At 38.9% G+C, this 18,278-nt stretch overlaps 1 protein-coding gene and 1 long non-coding RNA gene across 2 annotated transcripts; both read right to left on the bottom strand.

Moving 5' to 3' along the window:
• Positions 1-2,271: 2,271 nt before the first annotated feature.
• Positions 2,272-4,440, bottom strand: LOC146456448 (uncharacterized). Its single transcript, XR_014858802.1, has 2 exons — positions 4,049-4,440; positions 2,272-3,134 (listed from the first exon to the last, which is right to left on the bottom strand). It is a non-coding gene; the product is annotated as an uncharacterized LOC146456448 (long non-coding RNA).
• A 1,438-nt stretch (positions 4,441-5,878) lies between these two features.
• LOC146456447 (organic cation transporter protein-like) lies at positions 5,879-17,110 on the bottom strand. Its single transcript, XM_085092840.1, has 10 exons — positions 16,865-17,110; positions 13,115-13,398; positions 12,100-12,328; positions 11,356-11,551; positions 10,057-10,278; positions 9,122-9,256; positions 8,900-9,003; positions 7,510-7,621; positions 6,984-7,056; positions 5,879-6,463 (listed from the first exon to the last, which is right to left on the bottom strand). Exons 2-10 carry the CDS (start codon positions 13,394-13,396, stop codon positions 6,329-6,331), a joined length of 1,488 nt encoding a protein of 495 aa, XP_084948966.1. The 5' UTR covers positions 13,397-13,398; positions 16,865-17,110; the 3' UTR covers positions 5,879-6,328.
• Between the last annotated feature and the right edge of the window lie 1,168 nt (positions 17,111-18,278).

Here is an 18,278-nt window from a genome sequence, read left to right as displayed (position 1 = left end):
TTCTGTTTATTATTAATGATCAAATATAATAGTATGTAACTATCTAATAATAATAATAGAGTTAAAAATAATAATAATAATAATAATAATAATAATAATAATAATAATAATAATAATTGTCTGCTTATGTTTTGATCTTTGTTGTCGCTGCTGTTGCTGCTGATGATGTGTTGTCCTTTTCCTTTCTTTTTGTTTGTTGTTGTTGTTGTTTGTTTGTTTGTATGTTGTTTTTTTGCTTTTTTTTTGTTTTTATTTATTTATTGTTTTGTTCTTCTTCTTAAGCTTGTCCTGTTTAGATTTCTTGCTCGGTTCAGTATATCTCGAACTAATCTCGTACCCAGATCTCCCACGGTCAGGCGGAGGGGAGATCTCACATTTCGACATTCCCGAACCGACGACTGAGATCGGGGTACGAGATTAATCTCGAACATACCTTAATTTACGCAAATGTAATTCTCTCTTGTACATCCTAGGCTCTACAAACATTTCCTGCATTTTCTAATATCTCAATAAAGCTCAGTGTCATTTCTTTGTTTACTTAAAAGTAGGTGGTGGTCAGCTAGAAAGCCTTTGCTACTTTGACCACCACACACATTTTATAATTTGTACTGTATTTATTTTTATCTTGTAATCATTTGTTGTAATACTTTTCTTTCTATGTTAATGTTGTGTAAATAGTGTGAAATAAATGAACCATGAACCATCCTAGCCCTAACACCATGCTGCTGTCTTGGTTATATACCAGCAAACCAGAAAGACCTGTCCGTGTAAATAGTAGGCGCCCAATTATGTCCAACATTAAAATACCGAGTACACCCTTGCTGTTTTAAAGGGTTTTTTTTTTTTCTCAAAAATGGAAGTTTGAATTTCTTTTGGGAAATGGAGGTACCACATCTGGATTTGAGATCTGAAGAATGTTTGGTTACTTGCAACATGTGAGCAAACGGAGCAAGTCCCTATGAGTTTCCCATTAGAGTTTTATTTGGTAGTGATGAGCTTTCCATTTCAGTGGTTCTTGATTCACCTTTATCACATAACACTTGAAAAGTTTTCACCTGAAATTTATGTTAAGTTTAGGGGACATGCCCCCTCGACTGCTTCTTGATGACAAGTTAATAAAGGTTATAATTTTACACATAGGAGTCCACAGACTCGAAAATTAGAACCACATAATACACAAGTCCAATAATATTTGACTCTTGATATGAAGAACAAAGGTCATTATCTGCATTTGATTTGCAAGGCACAATGAGCTGCTTAAATAATCATTGTTGTACTGAGCATTGCATTATTTGTACATGCATAGAGGATGATACACTAAGAATAATACAAGGTTCTTTATGTCCAAAGCAGCTATCTTGGTGCTTGGGCACTCACCTCTGATGGGATCCTTGATTTCAGCCAAAAAAAAAAATAATAACAATAATAATAGGGAAGGTGTGAAGGTCTTTTGGGCTCATAAAAGTAGCAAATGGCAGATAAATAGAAAAGAAATAAAAAATATTTCCACTATTTGTTTTCCTGTGGCATGTCTGTGTGTTCTAATGAACTGTCACCCATTTCTGCAGCAAAACAACAGCTTTCACAGTAAGCTGATCTTCAGTAACCATGAATTCCTAAGTATTCCTTAACCATGGCCTTCCATAGCCAGGAAACAACATTTAATCAAACTGTCAGACACAAACCCACTGCAGAGAAGTGGTGGGGAAAAGAAACTTTGAAAACAGTGTCTGTCTTGGATGAAAATTCCTTGTTGATGCCAATTCCTTGAGCAAAAAAAATTTTCTTGTATTGATATTTGCACCCATGTCAGGTCCTAACTTTTCTTAATATTAAGACCAGCAACACAAAATTATGTTCAAGGACTTTTCACACAAGTACACAAAAAATATCAGAACAGTGAACCTTGAACCTTTAAGCCCCAGTAGTGATCAGTATCAAAATTTCTCCTAATATTTATCAATACACAATCAAGGAGAGGTCATGAGATCACCAGTGGTGAAATTTCTTGATATTTCAACAACTTCCCTATAATGCTACTATGAAAAATGGACATGTAGAGACCAGTAAGGAGAAACTGTATGTTGACACTGAGGCTTAAACGTTAAAAGCTAATAAATACAGAGCCATATTGTTGGTGATTATTGCAGCTTCTTTTATGCTTCGTCCTTCCACCACCCCATGAGAATCCCTTTTTATTCAGCCTTCTCATTATCCATTTTCTGGTAATTATATTGTCTTATTCTAATGGAAAGAATAACAACATCCCAGTGAATGACTACAGTTTTTTCTTAATTAATTGCATCTTTGTTCAGGGGGCACAACTTCAGAGTACAGCAAATGAGGAACACTTTCCTCAGTATTCCCTACAGCGAAGATTGTTGTCATGACAACAACAGCAACAGAAAAACAACCAAACTACAATCATACAAAGTTTGAATATGAAAGATTTATGGAGTACTACAAAGGCCCTCCTATCTTAACACAAAGTAATGTTGACCAGTTTGATTACATATTTTCGCCCATAGCAGATGAACTTATCACCACCAATGTCAAAAATTAAGCCTGTCAGCCTATTATTTACTCATCATTAGTACTGTGTGGATTTGGGGGTGCCTTTTTGGGTGGAAAGCTTGGGGATCACCAGTTCTACCTTACTCCCCAAATTCCTCAAAATGCACTTTTGGCTCAGTCTCATTCTCTACAGACTGACAATGAATATTATTTGCCACAATCTTTCGGAATGGGGTTTGATTCTCATTGTGTTGGAAGGATAATAATTTATTCATTTTGGTCTTCCGCAAACCATGGAAAGTTTTTTCCAAGAAAGTGGAAGAGATGGGAAGCCTGCTACATCAAAACTTTACTTTAACAACAATCATATTGGTGCAAATATTGAAGAAATGCAACCCATCATGACAGATTAGTGTAAATACCCCAGAAATCTGTGCAAGGGAAAATTTTTACTTATAACCACTTTGGTTTTGGCTTTTGTGTGAGAAATGCAGCTGTTGTGATATCTGTTGTCCGAAATGACTGTCATTGCTCTTAATTATGTGTTGAGCTGTGTCCAGCTGTTTTAGCCCTTGAAGATATTCACATCACTGATAGGAACTTTAGGAACTTGCTTCTCCCTAGAAATCAGGTGGAAGAAATTAAGGCAGAGTTAACAAGAAATAAAGGAGAAACTGAGGCCAGTGATAACTATTTGTATCAGAGAATGTGCTAAGGATTAACAATGGAAGTAGTAAATGAAATGTGTTTAGTACTTCAAGGACTCCATACTAATGATAAAACAATGGAGAAATTCCCCTATCTTAAAGAAAAGAACAATGGCAAAAAGATTCTAAAAACTATAAGTGATGTCAAATCCAAAGAGGCATGTCCTCCTTTTAAAACTACTTCTTTTCTAAAGCCTATCACAAGCATAGACCTGCAAAACATTAGGTGGTGCAGACATGTAAACCAATGTCCCCATTTTTATTTTAGAGGAAGGCTAGTTTTATATTTTGGATCCAAATTTTTTTTTAACTCAGTAGGTGGGAGAGAGGGGATAAAATTAAACTAACTACACTTACATAAAGAGCCCTAATCGGTTCAGACAAGGTGTTCTCTGTTGTAGTACGGGTTTCATTACTATTATTTTGGCGGTCATAAGTCGGACATTTTTCATTTCTCTTAGCTGAGGGGTAGGAGGGATATTGATCTCACCAGCAGATGGATAATAATATTGTGTGGACACTCTATCAATTTCTCCAAAGTCCTATGAGAGATGTTGTATGGATCTTGAAGGAATAAGCACACTGGTCTGAAAGGACTAATATTATATTATGAAGTCTCTTACTCAAAGTCCAGTTCAATTTATAGAAGGAAAATAGTCTTTTAGCAGAAGACAAAAACTGAAAATATGCTAGCAAATGCGGCGCGCGTGTTCAGGAACTCAAGGTAAAGTATTTTGGGGAAATTAATTTGCGTTTGCTAAATAAATAATCATTTTAAAAAAAATCATTTTTTGTCAAGAAATACCAAAAAAAAATATATGACCTACCTCCATTTTATCCCCAAAAGTAAGCAAGCTTATATCCATCGTGTTGGAAACTTGTGTAATTTGGCAAGGCCGTTTGAACCTTACTGCAAACTCTTTTCGGTTAAAGTCGCTGTTGTCTTCCGAAAAAACAATTTCTCACTGTTCTCTCCCCACACAAAGGGCATGTATGTATTAAAACGTCGCATGACAATCTTAATCGGAGCGAAAACTTTTCCGTGTTTTTGTTTCTTCCCCGAACTGAGCGAAAACCAAACACAGAAGGAAAGAGCCAATCACAGAGCAGATTAGAATAAGGCATTGCTTAATTCTGGTAACCAACCAGAAATGGCGTTATATCGAACTTTACCAGATCTCACATTTCGACATTCCCGAACCGACGACTGAGATCGGGGTACGAGATTACCACCGACCCACCTACCTACCTATCTACCTACCTACCTACCTACCTACCTACCTACCTACCTACCTACCTACCCACCTGCTTCCTTCCGCTTTAGATGAAGTCAACATTCCCAATGCTCTATTATTAGAAAATAGGGAGGTTAAGCAATGACGACGGCGACGGCAACGACAATGCCGCACAGCATAAGTTTAATGAGCAAAATCAGCCGCCCTGCACGTGCGTTTTAAATTTTGGCACAATTCTTTGCCGTCCTCTGCAAAACTAAACATGAAAAAACCAAATTCAAGGTTTTGTGGAGAACGTGAGCACACGACGGTGAATTTTTCATTCTCTTTCTTAACTCGAACGCAACGCCTAGCAGTTTGGTTCCTGGAAAGATGGCTGTTTTTGTAAAAGCTGGATGAGCTGAAATAACTGCGAAGTAGTGCAAATAAAATGAAGTTATATTTTTAAGTGACGTTTTGGTTGCCGTCACCGTTGTCGTTGCTTTACAATTTCCGTAATTTAACATTTAACGATGCACCTACTTAACATCTTGGGTGAATAACTTTTAAATCAGCCGCGGTCTGCATAATAGGACAGACAAATAAGGTACAAAATCGTAAATAGCTCCCAAAAACATGCTGCACAGACGAAATACAGTCGAACCTCTAGTTACGGAGACGTCTCTAATACAGAGTACTCTCTATTTTCCGAAGATACCAAAATTCATAAAATCCCTTACCTCTGAGGGTCTGCATGGAGGTGCGGGATTCTCAGCTATCAGTTAAAATTCAATCCACTGCTCAGTCATCAGCTTAAATTTCGTCCATTTATCAGTTATCACTTAATTATGCCGAATCTCAGTTAACTTTTACTTCTCACGTGTTTTTGCGCTTTTGAATGGCATTACGGTGTCCCTCTCCTTAGCCAAACAGTGTCGAGAATCGTCTGAAGGTTTCTGAAGAAAGTTCGAGTGATCCCAATCTCTTTTGGAAATATATATTATGTTCACTGCTTGCCAACTTCTGACGACCTTACGCGACTTCTTAAAACAACTTGTGAGGAGTTCCAAACCATTTTTAGACAGTTACTACACAGTCGGCAGTATTGGCAAGCTATTTGCAACTAAAATTATTGTTGCTTTCTTATCTCTGAATTTCCCCCGATCCCCCAATTTCCTTTTTGAATTTCCAATAACGCTAGCTAAAATCTGCTTTTCCCGTGTGGTCATAAACTGTGCAAAAACACCTCTGTTGCCCTAAATATGGACACCAAAGGGAGAAACCCAATTTTCAACATTACAGAGGGGTCCGTGAGGTAAAGGGTCTGCATGGGGTTAGCTGATAGTTGATAATAGGCTCCTTTCGATATATTAAAATTCATCTTGACGATGAGGACACAAACAAAGGAAATTGAATAATCTTGTTTATTCATTTTTCTTGCTTTTGTCGTCTGGACCTCGATATCAAGTTGGATTTAACCTACTGACAACAATTTTAACAGTCAGCTGAGAAGTCTAAACTTTGCTCGAGTTTAGTGTAAATTTTAATGATCTTCAAAATACAAAATAATGCATGGCATTTTTTTCCCAAATTAAAGCTTAACTACCTCTGCATGGTTACCCCTAATTTCCTTTTTGAATTCCAATAACCCTTGTCAAGATCTGCTTTTCCCGCGTCGTTATAAAGCGCGCACAATATCTTTGTTTTAGTAGGCATTGCCGTTAAGAAACCCGAGTTTTTCGGACTATCCCGAGATGCGCAGAACGCATGCGCAGTAGCAAAAAAGGAATCCGTCCTGTAAGATGTTCGACTGAAATGAGAAAAAGAAACAAACACGTAACAATTTTTTGTGAAAACGTTGCAGTACAAAGTGGTATCCATCTCCTTGTCAGTCTAGTTGACCTCCTTCTGTTTCGTTGTTTCCCGGGTGGGCTGGTGCCGAGTCTCTGGCAAAAGGATGCAGAGCAACCCAGCAATTAAGGCATTCAATCCCATGATGCCATACGGTAAAATCGGATGAACCCGTTGCTGAAATAAAACAAGAGCAACCATCAGCTTTTTTCTTCTTTTCTTTTCTTTTTTCTCTTTGTATTTTATGTATATATTTTTTACCCACACCATTTTAGCGCGCCTAAAATGAACTAATTTTGATTGAAGGAATATATTAATCGCGACAAATCACTCAAAAACATGACTGGCGTGGCTTTTAATGGTGAAAACGAGCGAACGAACGCGAGAAAGAAGGAAAGAACGAAAGAACGAGCGAACAGACGGACCGACGAACGAAGGGATGGACGGACGAACGGATGGATGGATGGATGGATGGATGGATGGATGGATGGACGGACGGACGGACGGACGGACGGACGGACGGACGGATGGATGGATGGATGGATGGATGGATGGATGCATGGATGGACGGATGGGTGGATGGATGAGTGTGCCAGACATGTCCAAACTTTTGATCAGAACAATAAAGCCTTTCATCTACTAACTCTCCTACTGATGACTAGTTTATAGTTTACCAATTTAGCCAAACAAAACTCACCAGGTAGACAATATAGGGAGAGCAGAATGAACCGATCGCTGCTGCAGCTTCCGATGTCCCCAAGCCAATGTTTCTAAGAACAGAGTGTAAGTTAAAAAATGATAAAGAACCGGTGAATGAAACTACAAAGTCTATGATGCCAGTATATGAAACTAAGTAGAAGTGGAGCCAAGTTGTCGACCGAATAAATTCCTCAACATTATCAACTTTTTTGCTGACGGGGATCATGCTGGTTTCAGTGAGAAGAGCGCTAAAATTGTGATCATGAACATCCTGAGGCTAAATTTAGTTAATTACTGTACCTAAGGCAGCATAACATTTTTTCTGCGGCCAAGAACAGTTTTGGCGAATGCTTTTAGCCTTGCAAAAGAAATCGAGACTCAGAGATGGTTTTGAGCGAAAATCGCGGACTGTGAGGCCTGCGAAATTTGATTAGAAATTTGCGAGGTGCGTATTTATTGCAAGTTCATTCCTCGTCCCGAAAATATAGGCTATATTTATCGTCGATATAGTGTTTATTTGTTACCTGACAACTGTGGGGAAAATCTCTCCTGAGTAAACATAGATGCCATCAAAGGAAACCATAATCCAAAACTTTGCCCAAATCATGGCCATGATGATTTTACCCACGAGATACCCTATACAATAAAGTAACGATAGCTGAAGATATCAAAACCCGTTTCTAGTTACAGTAGTTTGCAAAAACAACCTGGCAGACCCAGGAGCCGATAGATCAAGTGAGGGAAACTTTTCTTAGCCGAAATTTCCCAGGCTTGTTTTCACTTTCCGTCGACCCGACTATCTGGCCTATGGTCTCCCAGGAAGTGAACAAAAAAACATTAACTCCCTCGAAGAGATCTAACAAACCAGAGTAAACAGGTTTTAAAACAAGTTAGAAAATTTCTTTTAAAAATAGTCAAGGTCCTGACGATTTGGGATTTCAAGCCATATTTATCAGTGTACCTAAGTTTTGGTTTTGCGAAGGAATTAAAGGAAACTGGTCTATGTTAGTCAAAATGATGAGCCAACATACTTTGGATATTCGGATTCTCTTAAGAGATCTAACGTGCTTATTTTATAAAGAAAGGGAACTGTGAAAAATTGCCTCTTGCTATTTTAGTCAGATACCAGTGATACTGATCATAGTAAGTCGTGGATTTACGACATGGTTATCAACAATCAACCTGGAAGCCAAACTGGTCAAATCTATGTGAACATTTGAACTGTAAATGCGCATGTCAAATTTGCTATTGGGTGGGGCCCTGGGGCCTCTTAAGTATTGTCCTCAAAGCAATAGCCTCTTTTTACTCCAACAATAGACTATTGTTTAATAGACTATTGGAGGTCTTCGTAAATCTTACCCCAGACGCCTTTGTCTACTTTCCCTTGGAACCAGGCCAAAAATGCTGATCCTGGCTAAATGAAACCCAGAAGTATAGCCACAGAGTGCTAAATCTGCAATATTTTTTAAACCCTGGATCCATGCATTTTTCTGTTCATGGCCTAATCTCATTCCCAGATCTCCCACGGTCAAAGCCTGTAATGAGATCTGGGTACGAGTTTACCCATAGCCCTGGAGCTTTAAGCCGCTTTTGGGACCCTGGGGCGAAATTCACGAAGCCTTCCAAACGTTGGGATGTATCCTAGGTATTGTTGGTCTATTGTTGGACTAACAATGGGCTTTTGTTAACTATCAATTCTTAGGATACATCTTACGAAGTCTTCGTGAATGCGGCCCCTGGCTAATTTAATAGCCGCCATAAAACCGGAGAGGGTGGGGGGGGGGGGGGGGGGGAGAGAATAATTAAGCATGCGCAAAATAACCTTTGCCTGACTACCGACCAGACAAAGGTCAGCTTGAGGACCAAACTAAACCTTGTGGTCAGAGGACTTCTTAGAGAGTAAACATAACTTACATTTATTTGACTCGTCCGGATCCTGTATTGTCAAAAGAACTGAGCCGGCGGCACCAGCAGCGGCTATCAGCATTGGAATGATAACACCCTTCTTGCGACCAAACCTGTGCATTAAAATGTTAGTCGAGATCATTCATTCTAGAAGTATGTGGTTTCAAAGCGAAACCCTACTTTGTAACCACCCCGGTATCACACAAATTGGGTTTTGTTTGCTTGACTAACCTGTTGTAAATCCAAATGCCTGCTGGGATTGCTGGAATCTCCACGACACTGGTGAGGAAAAAATTGAGGTACATATTTCCACCCACGGTGGGGGTACTAAGGTATACGCCATAATACACCAGGGCATTTACAAACCTAAAAGGGAAAGACATTTAATTATGATCCAGAGAACAGGAGAGAGAGGACTAGTTTTGTTGTTGTATTAGGCTGAACCATGATTCTCGTCTCCCGAGGACTAGAATGGCGCTGGCCATGGACAAACACTCCGCGATGTCCGCCATTTGTAATTCCAAGAGGTCCCCTGGGACGAAGCTGAACATGATGATTGGAACTGAGTAACAAATCAGATCAGTTGGTAGTTCACGGTCCACCGCCGGGTTAAACGTCTGAGAATTTGCTTTAGATGAAAAACGTAATGCCACACATTGACGCCGACCACTTCGCTTGAAAAAACTTGAGATCACTAAATGATTTTAGTTAAGTCTCAGACTTCCAAAAGGGTGATAAGCTGTGAGCTGTCAACATCGAAACCTTATCTTTAACGCATCTTTCGCACTTTTTTTTACGTATTTCTGACGTTCACTCGCAACTTTTGAATTTTCGGAACAAGAGGATGTTGCAATGGTTTGCTTTGAATTTCTTGCGAGGGAGATTATTTCGGCCGGCGACTGAAAGTTATGTTGACAAAAACCTGGCTCTTCGACGCAAAGTTTTGGTAGAAGTACTTATTTAACTGTGGTTTAAATAGGGCATCTTAAAACTAAACATTAATTTTCTTTTGTTTACTCCTTTTATGTCCTTTGTTGACCTGGATTTTCGTTTCAAGGATCGTTCCCGGCGACCCTCTGAAACTCGTTGTGATAAGGATTCATTTTGTAAATAAATATAAACGTTTGATCTCGGTGACTAAGCAAGATAAAAGAAACATTGCTTACCAGCAATACCATAATATCAGGGTCTTCTTGGCCATTTGCAGAGACCCGAACAAATCGCGAATGTCTCCGAGTCTTTGTAATTCTTCTTCGTGGCCGATTTTTAGATTCAATTCTTCCTCGGAGATTTCTTTCCCATTGAACTTTGCAACTTTGTGGCACAGTTCTAAGGCCTCGTCTGTCTTGCCTTTCACTATCAACCATCGAAGAGATTCTGGCAAAAACCTAAAATGAAAGTGTTTCAGTGATTTTCAGAATACGTGTTACAGCGAGTTTTAGCTTTTTCTGCGCGCCTAGTTTACACCTACTTGTACTTTTGTTTTATTTGTGTATGCTACGTCTTTCATACCTTTCGCCCCCACACCTTTATAGATCATTATGTATGTAAATAGCCTTTCTGTCACTCCGTTTACCCTTTTTTAAGCCAGTTCTCTTTGCATAAGTTTTTAGTGTGCGCATCATTTTCAGTATCGTTTAGTTGGGTCTCGCCGTTCTTCCCGTCCTGCATGGTTAATTTTCTGTAAAATCACCGATAAGGTACGTTCTTATGTTAGTCGTTCGTTTTCTATTGTTTCTCAGTTGCTTATTCCATGTCGTTACTTGTAGTATTATTTTTAACATCTTTTATTTAATCTTTGTATTTCAAGAACCGTTCTGGTACGGATTTGTTTACCGTCGGGATGAGTTTGCAATGGTGAAGATATCGAATAAAGTGATAACTAGAGAGCTGAGTGTAATTAGCAGCGGCTACAATACGCATACGCATGCACAAATTCAGGGAAATCTTTGTTTCATTCTCTGTTGCACCTTGTGCTGTGTAAGACTTTTCGCCAACACTGGTTAGTGAATGAAAACAAGGATACGCATAAGCGGTAATTATGACTCCGTTATTTTTAGCCACAAAAGCCTATTCATGAGCTCAGATAGGGCAGAGCGCCGCGAAGAAAATTGCAATGCATTTGAAAAAAAAAAAAAAAAAGCAAAAGAGAGTGAGGGAGGAGGGATTCTCTCTCCAGTTTCGGTGTCAAAACAGAGCCAATTGGTAAGCAGCGAGCAGTGTTGATGACATTTCTAAAATCTATATAGCTTGCTATTGACCTATCAGCTTCATTTATTTTATATCAGTGAACTTACTCATTTTATTCTTGTAGTCCCCGAAAAAGGTTTGTTTTACCAAGCCGTAATATCGGGCAATTTGCATACATTTATTTTTTCAGTTTATCAGTATCCAACTGTTTTGTTTCCGGCTTTTTTTTGGTTGCCGCAAGGGTCACTCTTGCCGTCCATAATTCATTTACTTACAAGTAGCCAATAACAAATGGTATCGCTGGCGCCCCAGTCACTATGCACAGCGTTCTCCAGTCTCTAATGAGGTAAGCCATACCAGCTAAGGCCACTAGGGACAAAGTCCAACAGTACCATAAGGACGTTCCCATCATGCTTCTGTGTCGAACACCCACAAACTCGGAGATTAAAATGAATATGCTAACTCCTCCACCTGATGAGAAAAGAAATCATAGGTCACCGTAAAACTATGACTTCTGTTTCATTTTTTTACAATAATTGTCAAAATTCTCGCGCGCTGATTGGCTCGTAGCCATTCTCTATAAGAGTACAGACAATAAAAATGACCTCAGATGTAACGCGTGCGCTTTCTCGAAGAAAAATGAGGCCAATTCTGTTCGTATTTTTTCACGTCATTGAAAAAACAAATCAAACGCAGTTTTCTAAGGTCTTTACTCTTAAAACACATAAAATGTTCAAAAATCAGGTGGACCACAAGACTTAAGCGAGTGGTTTCACTGCCAAGTTTTGAACATATTGTTTTTGTTTACGACGCGATTTTATTGTCCATAGGAGTATAGACCCTTGTTTTGTAAAATAATCTTGGGAAACACCCGAGAAAATGGAGCAAGCAATGACATAAGGAACTTTAATTTCTGCCTCTGGGGTTGAAAAACAAAGATTTTTATGGGTATGGCCTATACTGACCTGTATGATCTAGCACAAGAAATTCATGAATTCAACGTAATTAAAACTACTTACCCAAACTAAAGCCTACAATAAAACGAAACATCGCGAACAGCCAGTAAACGTGAGGAAACGCCGACAGCAAGCTGAACAGAGAAACTAAAACGCCATGGAGGAATATGACAATTTTTCTTCCAAATTTGTCGGACAACGTACTAAAAGCCATGCTACCCAAAAGCGAACCAAGGAAGACCATGGACGAAGCGATGGTTCCATAGAGTGCTTTGTCACAAACCAAGTCAAACTGCAAGGAAATAAGAATGAAGAATTTTGTTGGCACTAAATATTCCCTGCTATATTAGAAATACAAGTGAAGTAAGAAAAACAGCGAACTCTGACAGTGATGGTTGCAGTAGTAGTAATTTGTAGTAATATATGCCAATGCTATAGAGTGGTTTAAAATTGAATATCAATAGTAATTTCGCTTTTTCTTTGCCGCATTTCAACAACAACTCGAAACAACAACAACGACGACGACGACGATAACTTTAGAAAAAAGTTAGCCTACGATGCCTGTATTCTTTTTTCAAGGAGGAGAGAGGAGGATGGAGGGTGCCAAACCCTGATAATGACTAACATTTCGCTTTTTCTACCATGTTTAAGATTTGATATACAAGAGAAAAATCATACTGTTTATAACATCATTGCAATTAGACGTGAAGTTTAGCTACAAAATGTCTGAGAAAACAAAAAAACATTTCCTGGACGCTTTTAACTGAAGTCACCAATATGCTCTGTCTACCGGTCCGTTTAGTTCGGTGTCATCACGTGACTCCAGAACGAATCTTTTATCTATTTTTTTTTTTACATCAGAGAAGCCAGTATATAGTGGCTTCTCCCAAGAAATGAGTTAAAATTTAATTACTGCAAAATAAATAGTATGTCATTTTTGTGCTTACTATAAAAAGCTCTACTTACATGTTTTATAAATCCATCAGTCCATGTTCAGTACCAATCTATCATTTACAAATCTAGTCCATGTTCTGCCAATCCAACCCAGTATATATTGTACACTGTATGCCCTACTTACCTGCGTGACAACTGATGTGTATTCAGCATCAAATGTCCAAGCGCCTCTGGACATATTACACCTGTCATCATAGTTGTCTGCCCAAGGCTGTACGGTCCCGTTCACCGTACACTCGCTGCTATTTCTAACACAACGCCAGCCAGGTTCAGCGGCAATAAACGTGGTTATTAACATTGGCCATCCATACCAGAAGAAAACAAGTAAGTTTGCAAAGATCAACAACATCAGCTGGTAGCGACCGAAGCTTCCAATTTTCTCTAAGACTTGATCGGCAGTTGACATCGCTGCGTTTGTAAAGAGTAAAACGTTTGTGTTGTTTTAGGGAACCCACACGCTTATTTGTCAACTGTATGCCTAAGTACCTCGCCACTGGGTGTACACCTTTATAAACTGATATTCCCTACCCTCTCCCCCCTCCCTCCTCCACCAAACGCTCTCTTACAATTGTTTTCACCATCCGTTAAGACTTCACTCCAAAAGCGCAAGATCTTTCAGTCAGGCAGTCAGTCGATAAGTCAGTCATTCAGTCAGTCAGTCAGTCAGTCAGTCAGTCAGTGAGTTAGTCATTTTTTCAGTCAGTCAGTCAGTCAGTCAATTGGTCAGTAAGTCGATCAGACAGTCAGTCAATTAGCCAGTCAGTCAGTCAGTCAGTCAGTCTTTCAGACACTCAGTTTTTCAGTCAGTCAGTCAGTCAGACAGTAAGTTTTTCAGTCAGTCAGTCAGTCAGTCAGTCAGACAGTCAGTTTTTCAGTCAGTCAGTTAATCAGTCAGTCAGACAGTCAGTTTTTCAGCCAGTCAGTCAGTCAGTCAGTCAGTCAGACAGTCAGTCAGTCAATCGGTCAGTAAGTCAGACAGTCAGTCGGTCAGTCAGTCAATCAGCCAGTCAGTCAGTCAGTCAGTCTTTCAGACAATCAGTTTTTCAGTCAGTCAGTCAATCAGTCAGTCAGTCAGTCAGTGAGTCAGTCAGTCAATCATACTTTATGCACGCCGAGTATAAATCCATCAGGTCGTTACAAATATAAACAAACAAATATTCGTATACTACTCTATTCTTCCTATTGCAATATTCTACCTATTCTACTTAGTGAAGTAACTAACAATGGAAAATTTGAAATAGCACAACAATAACCAAAAAATCCTTCTTTCCAGGGAGCCGTGCCTCTAATAACTACATTACTACGAAACTACGAAACATAACTACGAAATCTGCCCCACTTTTTTCCGAGACAGATTCAGTTTCAGTTTCTGTTTATTGATTGCCTCACACATTAACAAATTAAACATGCATTAACGAGACAAGGTAGCCTTAGGAAGCCGATAAGGCTTATGTAACGGATTATCTTGGATAATTCTAATGTTAAAAAATAATTTAAGAAGTCCGTCATCGGCAGGACTATCTTAATATATAAATATTTCTAATATACGAAAATAATCATAGGATAAAAAAAGAAGTGAAAAGTAAAAACAAAAAGAAAGAAAAAACTAAAAGATAAAAAAGCAGACTCAAGTACACTAAAAAAATACTTCATGGTGGGCGTTATTTATAGGCCGCCTAAACACTAAATTTAAAACAGTTCGTTAGTGGTCTTGATTCTGTTATCTCTCGAATTTCTAAGGAAAACAAAACGTGCTATGTTATGGCCGACTGGAATATAGACTTGATGAAATGTCAGTCCCATGACTAAACTGGAGAATTTTTAGATATTATGTTTTCCAGATCATTTCTTTTTATTGATCCATTCAAGAAGACAACAGAACAGTTAGCAGCGCATGCAAATAGCAGCGCATACTTAGGTAACAAAAAAGCGTGTGGGTTGCCTATGGTGTTGTGGTGGATGGTTGTTTCAGTCGTTTAGTCTTCACCAAGTTTGTTAGAATAGATGTCGTGGGCTCAAACGCGCCGAGGTTCAAAGATTTGGGAAACTGTGCCCCTTGGACATATAAATGTGTCCCCTATAATAAGTTTAAAAAAGAATGGAAATATCACCTTTTGGTCAATCAAACTTGATTTTACTGCTGCTTTGTTTGATTTCATTACTGATTTAATCTGAGTTTTTGCTGCCATTTACTTGACCGTGGCACTGTCCAACTAGAAAGCTCTTGCTAGTTTGGAAGACTTAGTCTTCTTTGTTACACTTCGTTATTGTCTAGTTTTCCTCTTCACACATTATCATTGTTATTGTTGTATGTAATGTTAAAAAAAAATTAATTATTTTGTGTACAGTCTGGCTTGCCGCGATTAGCTCTTCGCTATTTACAAGCCAGCCTAGTTATAACTTAAGGTTCTGTTGTGAATAAATAAAACTTGAACTCGAACTTGAAACTTGAACGCCGCACACATGATATCTCTTCATGGCTCAATGTTATTCCTTTATTCTTTCTTTCTTCTATTTATAATATATTAAATGTTCTGTTTAGTGTGAACAAAGCGGAATTGAATTCAATTCAGGTTAAATAATTTTCCTTCGCTCTTTGTAACGCAAATTTCGTTTTCAGGGTCTTTGAGGAATTTTTAAGGCGATAATTATCACTTCAGTCTCTGAAACAATAAACTGATCACAAAAGGAAAAAAAATGGTAAAGTATTCATTGTAATTTGATGCCCAGTTGTGAAAATAGGGGCGATGTGCCAACTCCAATAAGGTCTCACGTGATTGGCTTGCAAGCCTTTTAGAAAACAATAGAACAAACAACAGCACAATACGCCCAACCCTCAAAACAATGGCAGCTGCTGCCCAACTGAAACAATTAAAGCGGTGAGAGCATAACAAACCTATGTTTAATTTGAGGCTGATCTTTGCTTTTCATGAAAAATTAGCTCCACAGTTTGAGGAAACAAGTGGCTTTTTGTGACTGAAACATTTTTGTTGATTGTCCTATAAATGTTCATGCATTTTTAACCCCCCTCCCTCTTCCTTTCTTCTCCCCCCCCCCCCCCCCAAAAAAATAATATTTTTTTGGAACACAAAATCAACAAAGGTCAGTTATGCTCGTAACCCCTTAATTACAAGCTTACGAGAGCATCTAAACTAGTGAAGACAAATCAAGAAAACAAGGTCCTGATAATCGCCATTACTGAATAAAAACTCCCAAATCACACCGTTACGAAAGCAAGATCGTGGTCTTCGAGTTAAGTTTCAGTATACATTATACCCGCCATAACATTAGTATGCAATAATAGTTTAAATCGTTAATTAATTTGGTAGTTCTTTTTCTGATAAAATAAATAACTCTCGACAGATATGAAAGTTTATCCGTCTAGATTTTCTAGCTTTATCTCGGAGCGTTGACTCAGGTAAAAAAAAATTGCTTTCTACCGGGCTATGAATTTACTGGGTGTCATGCACTCTCGACGCAGGAAAAGATTCTCTAACTAGAGCGTTCGATATTCTAGATCAAGATCTTCAAGCTTTTTGGAGCACTCGAAGATGTTTACAAACCAATCCAGTTTTTCCTACTGACTATACGATCGCATGGCTAACATGTACCCGCCTTCCGCTTCAGCTAGATCCGTCAAAATCGGACTTTTGGACACAAAATCACTAGTGTAGCTGGTGAAGGGCTTGAGCCAACTTCACGCGACGCTGTTGTTTGCCGCCTTTCCAAAAACCACTAAAGTCACTTCAATCTGTCATTTACACTAGTTATAGGAAAACGCAAAACGTTTTCTAGTTTCCGTGCAGAGATCAGCTCGTAGGTGTCAAGCAGTAATACGATAAATATGTTACAATAGATACACTGGGAAGCTTACCGTGTTTGAGTTCTCCTCCTTAGCAGAATTTGGGCTTGTAAACTTATTCGCTCAGGTGCATAGGGACGCATAAATGCTATCAGATCAGTTACAGTATTTTCTTATCGTGTCCTCCACGTAGGGGTTATCTCAGATGCCCCTTAGAGGGAGCTTTACTATCTCCCTTTCCCCCTATTCCCACCCACTCGTTGATATCGTGTTAATTGGGAAACTAAAAATAATTGTTTTGTTGACGATGCCGGCCGGGTCCAGGGCAATACTATACTTTCCGGTGGATGGGATGGTAGTAGACCCCCAGTGCGCATGCTATTTTGTTGGGCAGCCAACCAGACGACCTTTGGACTTGTCACGAGTGCATCTCGCCCACTGCGCTTAGGATCACGTGATAATTAGCACATACCCAAAGGAACGATTTTTTTGTCAGTTCTGTGGGTTAGTTAAGCCTGCGAGAGCATCTACGCCTTCTCCGCCGGATGAAACAAAACTGAACCAGAAAAGGTGTCTACTGTCACGGGCTATGCAGGTAGACGAGAATAAACGGCAAAGGACCGCGAATGAAAATGCTGCTAGCATACGCAGGATTTGTGAAAGATCTAATCAGCAAAAAAAAAAAAAAAAAAAAAAACATATAAATAACTGATATAACTGCAAAACTGATACTGTGTGGTGTGACTGTACAGATCATGACACGTGGCGTAACAGTACACTCTCTTTATTATAAGTAGGTCTTAGAATTTTGGGGCTGAGGCTGAACGTTCTTATTATTTTTGGCAATTTGAGCCTGAGAAGTACTTAAGATGGTTTAAGTTATACGTTATAGTATTTCAATAAATCTACGCGGACCTGACCATGACACCTATTATTTGGATCAATTGGACAATGTATACTGAATTTTTACATGTATTATTTTATCCGTATTTCTATACTGTTCATGATTAATTTTAAAAAGATTTGGTCGTAATAAAATTGTGCTTAACTGAATCTCAGCCTGGATGATGTTTTTAGTACGTTCTTAAATGTTAGTACAGTGTGTTTGGGGGAATTGTAACAAATCCCTTTCAACTAAATTGCAGAAACTTCACAATCCCGCCGCCCGTATTTTGACCTATTCTCCTTATGATACCAGTGCTGACGTCCCGGCTCTTTATTTTGGGATGGAAAAAACTGGAGACTCAACGAAAAATTCAAACAGCAACTATGGTCTATAAGTCTCTAAATGGCGCGCCTTGCCCCGCAACATTTGCATTCTATGTTTAGTTATCGAAACGAAATTTCTAATTATTCTCTTAGGGATTCCGAGGGCAAGCTAGCTACTCCACTGACTGCCCCGAACCAATTATGTAAAAAACAGTTTTGTTATAGAGGTTCGGTGCTGTGGAATAGTCTACCTGTTGAACTGCGCAAGCGCGAACTC

Source organism: Pavona decussata, unplaced genomic scaffold, assembly GCF_977016875.1.
Source record: "Pavona decussata unplaced genomic scaffold, jaPavDecu1.1 SCAFFOLD_254, whole genome shotgun sequence".
In the NCBI taxonomy this organism is placed as follows: Eukaryota; Metazoa; Cnidaria; class Anthozoa; order Scleractinia; family Agariciidae; genus Pavona; species Pavona decussata.
This window is presented reverse-complemented; position numbering and strand designations above follow the sequence as displayed.

Coding starts and splice junctions, on each gene's coding strand:
- LOC146456447 (XM_085092840.1), bottom strand. CDS start 13,396: ATGTCAACTGCCGATCAAGTCTTAGAGAAAATTGGAAGCTTCGGTCGC. Junction 9,257..10,056: donor CTGATATTATGGTATTGCTG/GTAAGCAATGTT, acceptor TTTCCCTTTTAG/GTTTGTAAATGCCCTGGTGT. Junction 6,464..6,983: donor CTCCCTATATTGTCTACCTG/GTGAGTTTTGTT, acceptor GTTTTATTTCAG/CAACGGGTTCATCCGATTTT.